This window comes from Mus pahari, chromosome 10 (genome assembly GCF_900095145.1).
Source record: "Mus pahari chromosome 10, PAHARI_EIJ_v1.1, whole genome shotgun sequence".
Classification (NCBI taxonomy): domain Eukaryota; kingdom Metazoa; phylum Chordata; class Mammalia; order Rodentia; family Muridae; genus Mus; species Mus pahari.
Window position 1 is genome coordinate 115954849 of NC_034599.1, and position 18066 is coordinate 115972914.

General features: G+C 46.1%; 1 protein-coding gene across 1 annotated transcript in view; it reads right to left on the reverse strand.

The window, feature by feature from the left end:
- Positions 1-17603, reverse strand: part of Cdcp1 (CUB domain containing protein 1) — a 38078-nt gene extending 20475 nt beyond the window's left edge. Inside the window, exon 1 of the mRNA XM_021207666.1 lies at positions 17382-17603. Within this exon, the coding sequence (XP_021063325.1) occupies positions 17382-17463 (82 nt within the window). The 5' untranslated portion in view covers positions 17464-17603. The remainder of the gene's footprint in view (positions 1-17381) is intronic.
- Between the last annotated feature and the right edge of the window lie 463 nt (positions 17604-18066).

Sequence of the window (18066 nt, forward strand, 5' to 3'; positions counted from 1 at the left end):
TTTGAACTCCGGACCTTCAGAAGAGCAGTCAGTGCTCTTACCCACTGAGCCATCTCACCAGCCCTGTGCATACAACTCTTGTGTTGTTGCTATGATTGTAAAAGTGTCTTTCATAGTGACTGTAAAAAGCCTGCAGTAATACTCTCTGTAGGCTTGCCTGACCCTTCACAATAGCCTCCAACCCTGGATAGCCAAGTCAAGCTAATTCAACATCAAGGGCAAGCAGGTTGTTAAAGTACCAATTTCCTTCATTAATACTTCTGTTTGTTCACCTTTTAGCCAAACCATAAATGAAAATTACTATTACTGCTAATTAGTATCATTTTAATTGTCAGATACAAGGCAGCTAGACTGACAGTTGTGGAGCTGGAGTAGAGAAGGAGGTACCAGGAGGCTCTGAAGGATGCAGAAGCTGCTGCAGGTCCTGACTCTGGTGGTGATGGCTATACTGTATGTACCCCAATACCTATCATTCTGTACTCCAGATGTGATGACATTTTATGTTACACCTTAATGCATTTTTAAAAAGCATTCATAAAAAGTCATAAATATGTCTAAAATACACTTTGATGCTTTGTGGGGGCTATCTTCTCTCAAGCTGTATGCAAACACTTCAGATCTCTTTAGATTCAGAGAAAACCAAAACTAAGCTCACCAAAATCTTGCTCTCAGGCAGCTCCTATTTGCAAGTAAGCCAGGTAGTAGTGGCAGCTTTTCTTTTAGAAATTTAGACTTTTTAGAGTCTTTGAAATCAAATATTTATTCAACAGATGTTTTCTGGGTTCGTAAATATTCCAAGGACCACACTTGGTGCAAATAATTTACCAATGGTGGCACATGTCTATAATCCCAGTACTTGGGAGGCAGAGGGCAAGATGACCTCTGTGAGTTCAAGGCCAGCCTGGTCTACAAAGCAAGTTCAGACCAACCAAGGCTATACAGAAAGAATTTTTAATTAATTAATTAGTTAATTAACAGGAATATTCAGAGTCCCTGTACCAAGGGAGCTAATAGTCTGATTTTTCAATTTTAAAAATAACAACACCCCCAGCTTTGGGGAGCCTGACATTAAGATCTGTTCATCTGTACCGGAAGATGGGTGTTTTGCCTCTTTGTATGTCTGTACAGCATGTGTTTATATCAGCAACATGTGTGTGTGTGTTCCAGGAGAAGCCACAGAAAGCATCACATACACTCTGGACCTCGAGTTAGAGACAGGCAAGAGTTGCCATGCGGCTGTTGGGCATTGAATCTGGGTCCTCAAGAACAACCAGCGAATGCTCTTAACTACTGATCCTCTGCCCTGCCTCTGGAAGTTTGGGGTTTTTTTGTTTGTTTGTTTTTGTTTTTGTTTTTTTTATTTTTAGCACTTTGGGATTCACTTTTAGTTATTTATTTTTTCATGTGAAAAGCCAATTACTTCCATCTAACTAGTGAGCATAGCAGGTCTCCCTTCACAAAGCATAGCTGCTACCACTGGTGTGACGTATACTCTAGTTTGGGTGTAAACAACTCAGATTTTCAAATACATTTGTTATGAGCTAATTCCAACAGATCACCACCTAACTGAGTTCCACTCTGATGCATTCTACTACCCAACCACTGCATCTTTGTTACAATTTAAATATGAAACATTCTGAAAGGCCCCTGTGGCTTGACCCCTGATGGATACTATTTTGGAAGGTTTTGGAAACCTTAGGGAGAAGAACATAAGCGGAGGAAGTGGGAGTGCCTCATTCCTGGCCCCTTCCTGTCCATCATAAAATAAAGAGGCCCCTCAGCCCATCCTCCTTCTGCTGTGATGTTTTGTCCAAATACACAAGCCAAGCAACCATGGACTGAGCCCTCTGGGATTGGTGTTCTAGACACAGCGGTGGGAAAGAGAACCAATCCATTATCTTTCACTGACCCAAACCATTTGATCCTAGTGGTCCTACTCAGCTTCCAAAGGAAATACTGAGCTACAAACTTGTATTCAGCATGGCCAATTTCCAGCCACATTTGCAGTAGAAGGTGGGGGGGAGTTTAGTTCACAGGCTGTTTTCCAGAGGCACAATCAAGGACTCACATAGCTGCCATGTGTATCTGCCCCCTTCATTCTGAATGATCTGTAAGGCAACAGGAATGGCAGAGGGGTAATGAGGTCAGGATTCCACCTGAGGGGCTTCTATTCCACTCCAATGCTCTGGAGGCCATTACTTCACCACAGTGAAGGATCATGGTCTGGAGGCCATTACTTTGCCATAATGAGGCATCATGGGAATGGTATTGCTTGCATACAATCAGAAGCTCATCCAATCACAGATACTTGGGATTTGAGAACATTTTGTTCACACCGTTTCTCCTCATACCCACTCAACCATTTATCATTTGGAAATTGGAAAAACCAACACTTGGAAGTAAAACCTCAGCCTTTCCCTCCCACTCCTCTGTTGGGCCTGGCACACTAGAGCCCTTCATGAAGGCGCCAAAGTTGGCAGGAGAGGAAAGACTTTTCTTCTTCTGCATTTCTTTTATCTCTTTGGCAGTTTTATACCTCATTGGTGGAAAGTTCAAAAGGTTTGGGACTCCAGTCCAGAGAAATGCAGAAAACACTTCCAATACTGGTGTAATTTTGAAGTCTTCTGGGCTGAAAGAAAGCCAAGCCGACCTTCTTGGGAACAGTTAATGGATGCCTAGGTGTGGGGCCCCGAGGGACTCAGCTCCTGAGTCACAGCTCTCTTTAGCTCCCCACCGTTCTACTTCTCCTTATTAGGGAATCCTCACTCGTCCCACATCGTCCGTGCCTCTCAGGGGGGAATTTCCGATGTTTCTAACCATCACTCATTATTCTCATTAACCCTTCCATTATTCACATGTCACGGGACACTTCACAGTTGCCCCTGTTGTTCCTTCTCCCCACTGTCCTGTTTTAAGCAATTCTCCACAACAGGGATTTAAATGCCAGGAGCCATCTCCTCCCGTATTCATCGAACAGTTTCTAACATTGACACACACGCAATTTAAACACTTTCAGATGTGTCAGAACTGGTTCCCTTCACGCTTGATGTGGTTTCCTTTGGGACTCGGCTCGCTTTCTCCGTACAACCAAGATGCACCAAGCAGGGTCCAGCCAGGGAAAAGGCTAAGCTTAGGTGCCCTCAGGCATGTTGCCTTAGAGAATACCCAGAATGCCAAGGGAGGAAGACATGGGGTGTTAAGTGTGAATCAGTATGGCTGATCAGTCGCAGCTCGTGTGGGAGTCAGAGTCCAAAGCCAGTTCATGGAGGCTGATGCTGAGTGCTCCCTCTTAAAAGACACCACACTGTGGACCATCCCCTTTACTTGATGAGTTCACCAGCTACTGTTTCCTGCCTCCATGCCTCAGGCATGAATATGAGGTGAACTAGTGATCTGTTTCTAGAACTGGGTTTGCAAACACACACTTCATTAACTGATAGCTTGCTCAGAGAGTGGGGTGCCACACTAGGAGGGCTCAGGGGAGTGGCACCAATCGAGTCCACCACAAAGGAACACTCACTCGATATCAGCAACTTCTCTCACCTACACACACACATACACATACACACACACACACACACACACACACACACACACACACACACACCACCAAGGAATGATCCAGTGTGGTCTTAGCTATTAGACCCCATCAGAGTCAATAACCTGAAGCTACCAAGCAAGTTCAAAGTACTCCGAAAATACTGGGGGGTTAGCCATCAGTTGTCTAGGGGTGCATGGGCTTCACTTGTTGGGACCAGAAAGACTCTACAGCTGTGTTTTGGGGTGAACAGAGTAATTTAGAACTGGGTTGCTCTATTGCTGGCTGTGTTTGCTTGGGCAAATGCTTAGGGATAAAAAGGGAATCATGTTGAGGCCTGAATGAGTTAAGTATCCATACAGCTCTTACTTAAGAGGGTTTGGGGATTCAACCAACATTCACCCTGTTTACTGTAGATAGTATTAACAGTGGAACTTCATGGTGCCAGGGTTAGTGATAGGTATTAGAGTGGGGCCCAGTACAGTCCAGAGTCACCAGCTTGCCTGAGCCCAAAACCAGAATCCTGACTATCGGGGCAAGGCCTGGTTGAGGCCCAGGTAGCACCTTCAGGACAAACTCTGAGCATACTGTCACTCTGAGGCTGCGCAAGTGCACACGAAGCCTCACGTTATGCCAGCCTCACGACTCTGTTCACTGTCTGTAAAGGCTTTCTCACACCTGTCGACTCATGTGACCCAGAGACATGACCTCACTTCCCTACCCATGCTGAGCTTGGGAGTCAGTTGGACAGACCCACCTACCTTCCCTAGTCAGGGACCACAAATGAAATGTCCTCTCCATGCTGCCAAGGTACCCAGAGAAGGGGTACAGCTGCCACTCTTAGGAAGTAAGTAGAGTTATAAGAGGGTAGGGTTATCACCAACATGACCGGTTCTAACAGGACCAACTCTGGGAGGGAGTGGCTCTCCTACCAGTCTCCAGCCTGCAGGTGAGGACCGAGGTTCAGACAAGTTAAGGAAATCACTCAGGTTTCCATGACTAAGAAGAGGCCAGGCCAGATCAACACCAGAGGTATGATACTGGAGTCCAGGGCATGTTGAACGAGTACTCACAGATCTAATTCTGCCCTGGAAATTTCATACACAGCCAGAAACTTTCTGATGAGAATGGCTTTTCCCCCACTAGCATGGTAAACCAAGGCAGAATGAAACATTTCTGAGAATAGAAGAATTCCCCAGCCAACACTCATAGACACTCATATTCATTCATATTCTCTTCTCTCTCAATCTCTCTCTCTCTCTCTCTCTCTCTCTCTCTCTCTCTCTCTCTCTTTCTCTCTCTCTCTTTCTCTCTCTCTCTCTCTCTCTCCTCCCTCCTTGTATTTAAGATGGGGTGGTAAACATTCAATCAGGCCTCTGGTGTGGTCTGGTAGGAAATGCTTCTTTCCAGATTAAAGCCCCCCCCCAATCTTTCCTGGGTATCTGGACCATGTAATATCTTGTTAATTGGGTGGGAGTCAAACTGGACCTGATAAGCCATACTAGTCACCTTGCCTTGATCACTCCCACATTATTCCCAGGGGTGGTTTGGAGACAGCAGGACAAACCTCTCAACTCTCCTCAAAACTCCAGATGACCCCAACCCACACCAAGTGAAGAAGAGAGATGGGGCTGGGGGGAAGAACTGAAGTTAAAAGCTTCATGATAATACGACCAGGAACACTGGGACTGGAGGTTAAACAACCAACAGTTCAGCCTCTGACCTCTGATAATCGGTGATGACAGGCTACACTGCTACAGGACTTCTTCAAGTCATCTCAACAGTCCACGACATGTTAGGCAGATCCACTCCGTCACACCTCTAAGTGTGGGTCACAAAACAGGGCCAAGCAGGAAGAGTCAGAGGGTAGCTCTAACAGTTAAGCTCATCAGCTGCTTGACACAGGGGACAGTGGCCTGATGTGCCTCTTCCCCACCTGCTTAGGTGTTTAGAGTCTCCTGGGGTTCTTGCTCCCCTGTTTTCTTCTTCTCTCCCTCCTGCTTTCCTGACACAAGGTCGTATGATCAGCTCACGCTGACCCTGAACTTGGTCTACTTACATGTGGTTGGACTTAGGGCCACCAGACCTGGCAGAAGATAGCCTTTTAAACATCAGAACACTTCAGGACTCCAGGTGATTAATAACAGAGCTGGAGCTATCCGACAGTTAGTCTCAAGGTTTTATTAATAGTTTTCTACAGGCCTCAGGCAACAGATTGTCTTGTCTGTCTTTTTAAAAGAAAATTTATTTTGATTTTAAAAAATTATGTGTATGTATGTGTGTGTGTGTGTGTGTGTGTGTGTGTGTGTACAGGCATGTGCACATGAGTGCAGGTGCTTCAGTTCAGGAGATGGTATCATGTCCTCTGGAGATGGCTTTGGGCAGTTAGTTGTAAGCTGTCTGATGTGGGTTCTGGGAATTAAATTCAGGCCATCTAAATAAGTGCTGCATGCTCTTAATTGCTGAGCCATCTCTCTGCCTGATTACTGTTGCTCTTAAACAGGTGTCTTTTGTCATACTCACCACACTGGACACTTGCAACCCCCTACTGGGCTCCACATCTACATCTTTTTTTTTTTTTTTTTTTTTTTTTTTTTCGAGACAGGGTTTCTCTGTATAGCCCTGGCTGTCCTGGAACTCACTCTGTAGACCAGGCTGTCCTCGAACTCCGAAATCCACCTGCCTCTGCCTCCCGAGTGCTGGGATTAAAGGCGTGCGCCACCACGTCGGGCCCCCACACCTACATCTTAATTAATTAACTGCTAGCTTTTAATTTTTTTTTTTAATTTTTTTTTTCGAGACAGGGTTTCTCTGTATAGCCCTGGCTGTCCTGGAACTCACTCTGTAGACCAGGCTGTCCTCGAACTCCGAAATCCACCTGCCTCGGCTTTTTTTTTTTTTTTTTTTTTTTTAAATTTAAGAATACTTTAGCTGGGTGAGGTGGCTCACACCTGTAATCCTAGCACATGGAAGGTGGGAAAAGGAGTTCAAGGCCAGCTTTGGGTATAGTAAATTTGATAGTAGTCTTGGCTACTTAGCTACATGAGACTCCTTTTTGGGGGGTAGGTGGGTGTATTAAAGGCAAAACTCTGGTAATAGAAGACAAATCAGTGGTTGCCAGACAGGAATTGATTGTAAAGAGGTGAGGAAGCACTTTCTAGGGAGCTTTTTATGTAACTCACACTCAATAGTACATGGACAATTAAGCCATTGAGATGGGTGAATTTTATGCCTTATGCCACAGTAGAGTTTTTTAAAAAGCACCTTTTACATCTAGATAAATAAACCATGAGGCATGAAGTTAAGTAGAAGGCTTGACCAGCCAACATCTCTCTCTTTTTCTCATATCTGCTTCTTTTCCCAGAGGCCATCAGGCAGGCATGGTCTTCCTGAGCCAGGCTCCGGCCGTGTGTACACTTCTCCCACCTCCATTTACTTTTTGTTGCCAGAAGTTGCATGTCATAGCTGCTGTTCGGGACCTGTGTTTCCTGCCTGGGCATCCTCCACAGAAGTTTATGCCACCTCATTCTTTCAAAAGCTACCTGGCACTGCAGTGGATATAGCAAAGCAGAATTCAGCTACTTGCCTTCTAATAATGGACCTGTAGGCTGTTTCTAATCTCCAGGCACGAGCCAAGGATAAGATGTTCACTTAGAGTTGGAAGGGTCCACTGGGTTCCACTTCCCCAGCTTCCCTGCTTCATTGCTGTAAGAAGGAGCTGGAACAGGGCACAGGCCTCAGTCTAGAAGATGTTAATTCAGGACCCAGCTAAAGGAGGTGGGGATGTACCATGGAGCCATTGCATAAAGCAGGTATGGCAGCACATATCTATAACCTTAGCATTTGGGAGGTAGAGACAGGAGGATCAGAAGTTCAGGGTCATTTTCAGCTACACAGAGAATTTGAGACCAACCACAGCTACAGGAAACCCTGCCCTGTCTAAACACAGCCCCCCCCCTTATCCCTCCCCCAGTTGCATCACACGGGTATGCACCACAAAAACCAAAGGCTGGAACCCAGGTCTTCACATGTGCTAGGCCAGGGGCTCTGCCACTGAGCTACATTGCTAGACCCTGTGGCTGGCTTCTGCAAGATGACCCAGGTACTGTTTATTATATAAATCATGTCTTCTTGTTCTGACAAGATAAGAGCTTGCTCCTGAAATTTAATCCAAAGGCTGAAGTGTCTGATAAGACTGTCAGCATTCTAGGCCTGTTCTGAACTAACACTTCATCTTTCACCAGGGAGGGATTAAAGGCCAGGGATCCAAGGGCCAGCCAGCTCCGGTGTCACATGCAGCTTGCTTGGCCCAACCTGGGTCTGTAGCACTTGGTCATAGGGAAAGCTGTAGTCCTGGGAGATTTGTGGGGGTATTCCAACTGAGTGTGCTGACTGAGCTATTCAGAACCTGCCTGGTCAGTCAGCTGGCTAACAGGAAATTCATGTGTGAGTAGACACTTGCTTAAACAATGTTTAAGACTGTGTTCTGTGTGTCATGCAAAACAACCCAGGGCCTCTAATTCAGCAAGTTCACTTCTAGGAATTTCCTCTGGGAACCCTCATACATGCCCAAAGCAAGCCCCAGCTGTAAACATGGCTGAGAGACACTCTTCAGTTTTCCTTCGGCTTGTACAGGGAACTGAAGCACGTGTTATAGCGTAGACTCTCCAATGGTGAACTGATTACGACGACCTGAACTGTCACAATTCTGAGCAATGGAGGGACCTGCTCTAGGTCAACAAGGGAGTGACTCACACACACCCTCCCAATGGAACCTTGGCCAGCTTCCAGGTATGGCTACTTCTATGTTGTCCCTCAGGTCAGTCTTAGGTTAGGTAATCTACCCAGCTGACCTAGTTAATAAGCAGTGGTGTCATGATTTGAAACCAGTGTTGCTCAGTTTTCTGTGTAGATGAGACCTTTTGTCCTGGAGTGAAGGCCCAGGAATTTTACTAAGATCCAGAACCTCTGAAAGGTACAACTTCCACCAGTTCCCATCCCAAGGTTACAAAGCAGTAAACATTGCCGAGAAAAACTCTTCAGTTTCCCTGCAACTTGTACAGGGAGCTTCAGAGATGCAGCTTTCAGGAGCCATTTCTTGTACTGGAGTGGGCTTCCCAATGCCTGAGTCACTCAGATTCCGGTAAGTAACCCAAATAAACTCACTGGCCTACTGAACTAGACTTGAGTGGAATCAAATCTTTATTCTATCACTGATGTACTAACTAGGGAGAAGAGACATCTGCTTACATCTCCAACTCCAACTGCTGAGCAAGATGGTTTCCAGAGAGATGGGCCTTTGCCACCATGTGGGACATTGTCTAAGGATATGGGGACTATAGCAGCAAGCAAGACCCACAAGCAAGTAGGCTGGACATAAGTATCCTCTAGGATGAAAATCTAGGCTTGTCAGCTGGACCATGGAGAGCAGATGGCCTGTTACCTCAGATAGAACCTTCCTCAAGATCATCTCTATGGCTATGGCTGTCATTTTGGAGTCTCCAACAGGGTAGACTTACAGCATGCACAGAGGCTGTCAGACTACTAAAGTGCAGTTCCCCATTCTGCCTGTTAGGCCAATTTTCCCAGGAGTCCAGGGCTTGCCTATTCCATATGGCCAAAGTCCTTCCAATGTGAGGCTCCATCTCCTGGCCCATGCATATCATGGTGGCTTGGGGCCAAGTATGTATAAGCTATTCTGGAGCTACATGTGCAATAGGCAAATGTCAGCATATTTGCACCTCCAAATGTAAATAGTCCAAGGGCCTGTTTAGATCACTATAGCTCATGCCTAGACCTGTCCTACCCTGTTCACAACCCCCAATGGGAGCACATGGTACCAAGAACCAAAAGCTTTCACAGTCCCAGGACTCACGATGTAGATAGAAATCTGGGCAGTGGGTAGATGCTTCCTGATGTTAGAAGCAGATGAACCATATGCTGAAGATGGGAGGCTCAGAAAGCATAAGGACCTTGGGTCTCCTTATCCCTGCCTAGAGGACAGCCTCTGTTTTGTATTTTCTGTGAACAAGAAGTAAATATCTATGTCTTGGGCAATGTTTGCCTTGTATGCATGAGAACCTGAGTTTGATTCCCTAGAACCTGCACAAAGAAAAAAAAAAAAAAAGAAGAAAATATCCAGGCATGATGGCACATGCTTGTAATCCTAGCACTGGGGAGGCAGGGATGGGTGTAGATTCCTGGGACTGGCTGGACAGCCACCTCTGCCTACTTGATGAGTTCTAGGTCAGTAAGAAACCCTGTCTCAAAAAACAAGGTAGATGACTCCTAAGGAATGACACCTGAGGTTGACCTCTGGCCTCCACATATGTACACAAATGCAAACTATACATGTAAAAACTTATGTATGACCCTGCCCCCATTCACAAAGAAAAGAAATGTGTGAGTCAGGATGCACATTTGCTGTTGTGAGTTTCAGCAGTTAAAGGTGTACTTCGCCCAAACATCAAACTTATCTCAAAGCTAACTGTGCATGGTTGGAAATTGTAAACCACTAGAGCCCCAGGCCTGAGCACAGCTTCTCAATACACAATAATATTCTGAAATGGCCCAGAAAAACGAGAAACACACAGAGTGTGTCCGGGAAGGACACAAGGCACACAGAAGGAGCAATGGCTCTGAAGGAGAGAACAAGTTCAAACACTTTTTAGACACCTGTGAGAGGAGTGAGAAGAGTCATCACACAAGGACACAGGCATGGGCATTAGTGTGCCAGGAGACGAAGGGACACAGGCACAGATGTTAGTGTACCAGGGAAAGGGACACAAGCGTGGCCGTTAGTATACCAGGAGAAGCGAGTTAGAATGCAAATTGTCAGACAATGGAGTAAAAGAATGTGATATTATGAATGAGGAATGTCTCTCACAAGCTCATGTATTTGAGGAAGTATATCACTTGGGGGTGGCTTTGAGGATTTATAGCCTGGACCCTCTTCCCCACTCCCTATGTGTTCTCTCTCTCTCTCTCTCTCTCTCTCTCTCTCTCTCTCCTCTCTCTCTCCTTCCTCAATGCAGATGAAAATATACTCAAAATATACTCAGCCAGTTTTCTGGCTCTTGCAACCCATCCCTCCCCTACCTGCTGCCATGCCTTCCCTGCTACAATGAGGTTGAGCCCTCTATCCCCTATTTTGCCCTGTGGTCATATATCATTTGGTGGGAGACATTCTGGTAAATGCAACATTGGCCGTTTCACTGAGAGGAGACTGTCACTTAATATTTCAAAACAAACCCAGAAGGCACAGAGCCATTGCTGGACCTGGTTCTTGACAATGTCAAGGGACAACAGGAGTAACTGATAGTGTAACATGGAATACTGATGTACAGGAAAAGGAACACTCTAAAGTAGCAACAATATGTATAATCTAAAGTAGCAACATATGTATAATAAACACACAAGTTCCTGCCTCATTGTATCCATCTTCTAGGCTACAGACACTATATATTTAATCAATGGTATATATCTAAACTTTACCAAGTTAGCTCAAACATGAGTAACAGTAGCAACTTCATCTCCACTGTGATCTCAGGGGCTGGCTACTGGATACATGGCCTGTTGTTGAACCAACCCTATTTCTAAACAGTTTTAAAATTCTTGAATATGAAGAACAAAAAAAGAACCTACCACCACAATCAGGTATAGTGGTGCACATTTGTAATCCCACTGCTCAGGAAGAAAAACCAGAAAGATCATTACAAGCTTGAGGCCAGCCTGGGCTACACGGGATCCAAGTCAGGCAGGAATACATAGTGAGATCTCATCTCAAAAAACCACCACTAATAACTCAACACACAAGTACACCCAGTGGCAGGTGACCAGAGGCTGTGCACTGGGGAAGATGGGGGAGTTGCAGAGTTCCATCATGGTGACTCGTTTCAGGCTAGCCCTTCAACCTGGTGTTTCTAAAGTACCAAGAGCAACATGGATCACCACGGATCTCAAAGCAACAAAATAAATTATATGCTGTTTCAAGAAAACACTTGGAGATGTTTCTGCTCTTCTAATATGCTTAGGAGACTCTCTGGGATATAGAAAAGGAGTTCTGCTGGGAAAGTTAAGTCAGGAATAGCTCACAAATCAGCCACCTTATAGAGCACACCTTTAATTCTACACCTGGGAGATAATGGCACACACCTTTAATCTCAGCACCCAGGAGGCAAAGATAGGTAGATCTCTGTGTTTGAGGCCAGTTTGGCCTACAAAGTGAGTTCTAGGACAGCAAAGGCTGTCCTATATAGAGAGATCCTGTCAAAAAAGAAAAAAGAAAAAATTAAATTAAAAATAAAAGAAATCTTAGTGTGTGTGTGTGTGTGAGAGAGAGAGAGAGAGAGAGAGAGAGAGAGAGAGAGAGAGAGAGAGAATTCCTAGAACAAAAAAACATAGCACTAAGTCCTGTGTGGGTTTTTGTTGTTTTGATTTTTTAAATCAAGGGCAGTTTCTGAGATGCAAACAATGCTTCAAAGCTGACCAAAGGGTTTAGGCACCATTTCAGAGTCCCTGTAGTTCAGCTGGGGTATCTTAGGCAAGTTACTTCACCTCTCTGGACTGCCTGCCTCTTTGGAACAGAGGCATCAAGACATGAAGACACATTTATGCCTCCCCTGTCTATATTTTCTCAGGAGAAAAGAAACCTCATTTTTAATTGTTTAAACATTATTACTTCTATTTCCCCCATCAAAATTACTCTGACCAGTGTCTATTTTGGAAACATATGTTTATAGCTCTAAACAACACTTAAAAAAAAAAAAAAAAGATGTTCGAGAGTCTGCTTGTGTTCCATGTACCATTGAATGGAGAAAGTCAAGAGCCAGTAGAGACCCCTGAGTGTCCACAGAGGGAGATGAAGTGGGTTATCCTATGCCAAGAGATCATCTGTGATAAGCTGCATATATGGCCTGGCAGACTCCAGTCAATGCTTTATGGACTTCACCCTTAATAACATTAGTTGTTAATTGCATGTGAGTATCTTTCTGTGTTTCACTACACATTCAGAACCTGTTGGGGGTTCTGCATGACTGATCAACAGATTTATAACTGCCCCGACTATGAAGTAATGAGGCTTGGGGGTTCTGCATGGCCGAACAACAGTCAGGGTTTCTATTCCTGCACAAACATCATGACCAAGAAGCAAGTTGGGGAAGAAAGGGTTTATTCAGCTTACACATTCACATTGCTGTTCATCACCAAAGGGTATCAGGACTGGAACTCACACAGGTCAGGAAGCAGGAGCTGATGCAGAGGCCATGGAGAAATGTTTCTTACTGGCTTGCTTTCTCTGACTACCAGCCCAGGGATGGCACCACCCACAGTGGGCCCTCCCCCCTTGATCACTAATTGAGAAATGCCTTACAGCTGGATCACGATGATGGGCTTTCAGGAAGGGATTATTGTTAAGTAGAGATACCGAACACAAACTAGTAAAGTGGCTTTCACAGAAAATGCTTCATAATGCCTTGGCTTCTGAATAGAGCAGTAGCAGCCAGTAACTCTAGAAACTACAAACAGTGGCTCTGCTCAGATGTTAGAAGACAGGGCCTCAGAGCAATACTGACAATTACAGGTTATTAAAAACAAAAACAAGACTATTGACCCAAATGCAAAGAAAGGTTGTAGAGGGATGAGGTGATTCTGAGTTGTCAGGTTGTCTAGAGTGTTTTTGGAAGGCGATGGGCTAATTACAAGGTTGTGGTGAGTGACTTGAAACAATTTGATTGTGGGGATAATTTTAACAGTTAGGAGTTACAATTAAAGGGTGTGAACTTTTCTTAATTAACAAAGCCGAGGGCCTCAGCCACACGTCCCTGTGTTAGGGATCTGGCTACTTTTCACTGCCTCAAAATGACCTCATCCTTCCTTCTCATCCCCATTAGCCCTGCTGGGCAAAAATGAGTTGAGGTTTGTGCCATAAGTGAATTGTGTGCATGTGCCTGTGTTGTGTGCCTCTGTATGTGTGTTTGCATGTGCCTGTGTGTGCCTCTGTATGTGTGTGCATGTTCCTGTGTGCCTCTCTAAGTGAGTGTGTGTGTGCATGTGCCTGTGTGTGTGCCTCTGAATGTGAGTGTGTGTGTGTGCATGTGCCTGTGTGTGCCTCTGTATGTGTGTATGCATGTGCCTGTGTTGTGTGCCTCTGTATGCGTGTGTGCATGTGCCTGTGTTGTGTGCCTCTGTATGTGTGTGTGCATGTGCCTGTGTGTGCCTCTGTATGTGTGTGTGCATGTGCCTGTGTGTCTCTGCATGTGCATGTGCCTGTGTGTGCCTCTATCTGTGTGCATGTGCTTGTGTGTGTGCCTCTGTATGTGTGCCTCTGTATGTATGTGTGTGCATGTGCCTGTGTGTGTTTGTGTGTGCATGTGCCTGTTTGTGTACCTCTGTATGTGAGTGTGTGTGTGTGCATGTGCCTGTGTGTGCACCTCTGTGAGTGTGTGTGCATGTGCCTGCATATGTGCCTCTGTGAGTGTGTGTGTGTGTGTGTGCCGCTGTATGTGTGTGTGCATATGCCTGTATGTGCCTGTGTGTGCATGTGCCTATGTACTTCTGTATGTGAGTATGTGTGTGCATGTGCATGCCTCTGTATGTGTGTGCCTATGTGTGTGTGTGTGCATCTGTCTGTGTGCCTCTGTATGTGTGTGTGTGTGTGTGTGTTTGCATGTGCATCTGTGTGTGAGTGTGTATGTGTGCAGGTCAGAGGAAAACTTGGGGCCTCTTCACTACTAAGTGATTCCTGTACTACTCAAGTAGTCAGTCTTGGTGACAAATGTCTTATTATCCCACTGAGCCATTTTTCTTGCCCTGTGCCATGTAATTCTTAATACCTGTCTGATGAGCCTATCAGAACAAAAATTGTACTGTGTGTGTTCATTGATGTAACCCAGTATAACCTGGAATTTGTTATGAAGGATAACCTCTAACTTCTGATCACCCTGCCTACATAGTCCAAGAGCTGGGATTACACCTAAGCAACACCATGCCTCATTTATGCAGTGCTAGGGATTAATCCCAGGTGAGAGCTCTGACAACTGAGCTAAACCCACCTGCTCTAAAAACAAAAAAAGTTTTAAGTATCATAGTTGTTTTAGAAAAGTTTGCAATATTTATAACCAAAGTGAAACAAAACATTATCTGTGAGCAAAGGTGAACTCTGAGGAGAGCCTGTGGGTGACACGAAGCCCTGACTGTCTCCTGTGATTCACCCTAGGGAAATCTCTGGGTGTGGCAGAGGGCTGTGGGATTCCACCTCCTGATAGTAACACATTCCAGACAACAGCCAGGGTCCTCACTTGAATTTGTGTCAGTTACAGTTTTGGGAGAACAATGGCAGCCAGACATGGGCTCTGGTACCCGGTGGCTTTTGAAAGCAATCAACATGGTGTGCCTGAGTGTGTGCCTCTGTATGTGTGTGCAGGTTATCAATCGTTCTAATCCATTCCCTCCTGGCCATGAGGGGCTGGTAGGAACACCAAGTATGCCTCTTCCAATCTCACGCTTCCCTTTGCTCGTCATCTCTACAGCCAGCAACACCATGCTCATCCCTGCTGTTAACCCACCGACTGGCCCGGCTCTGGTACAAATAACTCAGAGGCCTCACCAGTTCCTTGGATCCTGAGTTCAGGAAAACTAGGGCACTCCTCAATCGACCTGTTACGTGACCTCATGGGGCCCTGCAGCTGAGGTCACAGATGAGGAAAGTGATGGTTAAATTCCTGTTATTTGCACAAGTCAGCTAGCTCAGAGCTTCCTGGAAGACAGGACTTGAGTGGAACTCCTGGGAACTAAATGACAGTTTCCGTGTCTGTGGGAGTAAGGTGTGTGATATATGAGGTGAAGTTGAAAACCCACATCTGTGCTGCAAATCCTGCAGACTGACAGGCTGTTTTGAACTTCCTAATTGTGGTGAGTTGGAATGTTGCAGATTGAGAGTTAAAATTATCTTTGGACAATCTTTTAGTTTCCTTAATAGCCATTTTTCACCCACCTCTGTATCTGACCTAACATCTTTCTTAGTGTCAGGTAAAAAACTCTTTGATTATATTAACTTATATTTTATTATAATGAACCCAACAGCCATTGTATATGTCATCAGATAGCATATAAGCCCTTGCCCAGGGACTTCAACCCTGGCTGTAACCCACCTACTTGATGTTCCCACCAATATATGTAGTAAATGCCTTGATCCATAATTTTCTTTTGTTCTATGACTATGAAAGTTCGTGTAATCACTCCAAGAATCCATGTTCCCACTGGCCTAAGAATAAACTTTACTTCTCCCGAGGTGTAGACAGACAGCAGCCAGTTCAGAGCAGACTGCAGGTCTTGTCTTCAACGATTACTGGACTTACACCATATTCCCACTAGAGAAGTTTTTGACTATTACCATAGAAAGTCAGAAACACCTCAAAACAATCCCTAGAGTGTCACCTGCCTCCAAGAATGCTGGTACACCCGCCCCACTCCTCTCATGCACACATGTATTCCTTCCTTATTTTTCTACGCTTAAAATGTTTTTAAGACAAAAGTTCATATATCCCAGGCCTGTAAAGAACTCACAACGAGGCTGAAAATGACCTTGAATTCCCAACTCTCCTGCCTCCACTCCAGAATGCTAGGATCACAAGTATGAGCCACCATGCCCAGTTTATAAAGTGTTGGGAATCGAACCCAGGGCTTTGTACTTGCTAGGCAGACACGGGACTACACACTCTGCCCCTTAAATGGATTCAAAACTCACTCCTAAGAAAGTGGTGGCCCACATCTGTAATGAATTCCAGGAGTATGGAGTGGGAGTATGAAACCCAGTGGTTTTAAGGCTAGCTTGGGAGACACTGGGAGACCCTGCCTCAGAAAAACAGAAACCAAACCCTAGCAACAACAAAATACATATACCACAGTGTGTCTGTGTGTGTAGTTTTAAAGGAGGTCGTAAGTGTTCCTGTTTACTATGCAGTTATATGTCACCTAATGTTGGAAAAAGAAACCAGGAAGTTTTCCTGCGGCTTACGCCCAAGTCTAACCACACCATTTCAATTTTATTCTTTAATTTATGCTAATTTATCTACCTGTCCAACACAAACACCCCCTTAGGTATTGATATTACAGACCCCAACTATGATTTGGACTGTACTATTTTTTAAAACATAAAAACCTGTGCGAGTCTGAGAAAGAGCCTCACATCAAGTTCTTACTTGAAGAAAGCTAGTTTTATTCGCGGTATTCTACTCCTAGGGCCCACAGTTCCGGTTCTTTCCTGGAGCGATCTCCGGGGATCAGAGCAGCCTCTACTCCCAACCCAAACGACTCAAAATTCACAGGCTCCATGGAATTACACCCCAACCTTCTACCAGGGAAGAGGTGGGGCACCTGTGGGGTCTCTGCAGCTAGATGCCCGCTGCTGGCCGGTGACTGTCCACTTGAAGCAGTCCCTAGGCCTCAGGATGAGCGGGCGCACAGCTAAAGAGGCATCTCAACGGGAAGTCAAACCACCCTCTCTGCTCGCACTCACTTCTCTGGCCCAGGTGTGGAGTGGGCCCGAAGAGGAAAGCTCTCCCATGTCCCAGTCGAGTATCCCTAAGAGTCTCAGCAAAGTACCCATGGCACAATGTGCTACCTGGAGAACGTCTTCCTAAGGCTTATTCCGCGCATTTATTTGTTCCTGGGCCAGTGAAGCTCACCCAGGTCCAGGACTCTCCCACGTGCTTGAGCGCTGGGGCGAGTCGTCCCGGGGACCTCACCCCACCATCTACGACTGTGCTACCAGGTCCGGATCGTGCAACCCCTGAACACGCGCCACCTCCAGGCACCTCCCTGGCCGGCCACAGGTTGCTCTTACCTGTCCCGCGCAGCAGGAGTGCTGTGCCCAGCAGCAGGGCCCCCAGCAGTGCGACGGAGAACCCGCAGGCCGAGTGGGCCATGACTCGGGGGGCGCCTCAGTCTCCCTAGGGCACGACTGTGGCCTGTGTCTGCGAGTGGCTTCAGTGGCGCCTAGGCACCGAAACGCAGCTGAGCCCCGCCCTGCCCCGCCGCTCACCTGCGCGCAGGACCCCGCCCCGCCCGCTCAGCAAGAGCGAGGGTGACCCACGCTTCCTCTGTGGCCTCCTCCTCTTCCTGCCTCAGCTCAGGTACTACCCTCCCTTGCCCGGTGGCCTTGAGGCAAATTTGTCCCCGCCTTCCCGGGCTTCAGTTCCTTTCTCAAAGTCCAAAAGACTTTGTTGATAGCCAACTCCTCCTCCCTCCGCTGTTCAGGTGTGCTGGTTGAGGTTACTGTTGGTCACTGATCCCCAACCTTTTGGCTTTCTCTGTTGCTGGACAGGGGCCTAGGCCTGCTCCAGCTTCTCCCCTGCAGTGTCCGGTGCTCACCAGCACTTCCCAGTGTCAGACAATATAGGCTTTCCTATTTGAGCAACAAAGTTGCCAAAGCAGGGCAAAGTTAGGACAGATGTGACGGCACGGGGTGGGTCCTGCCAAGTTGCTGGGTGGTTCTTTACTGAAGTAAGGGTTTCACAGATGCGGGACAA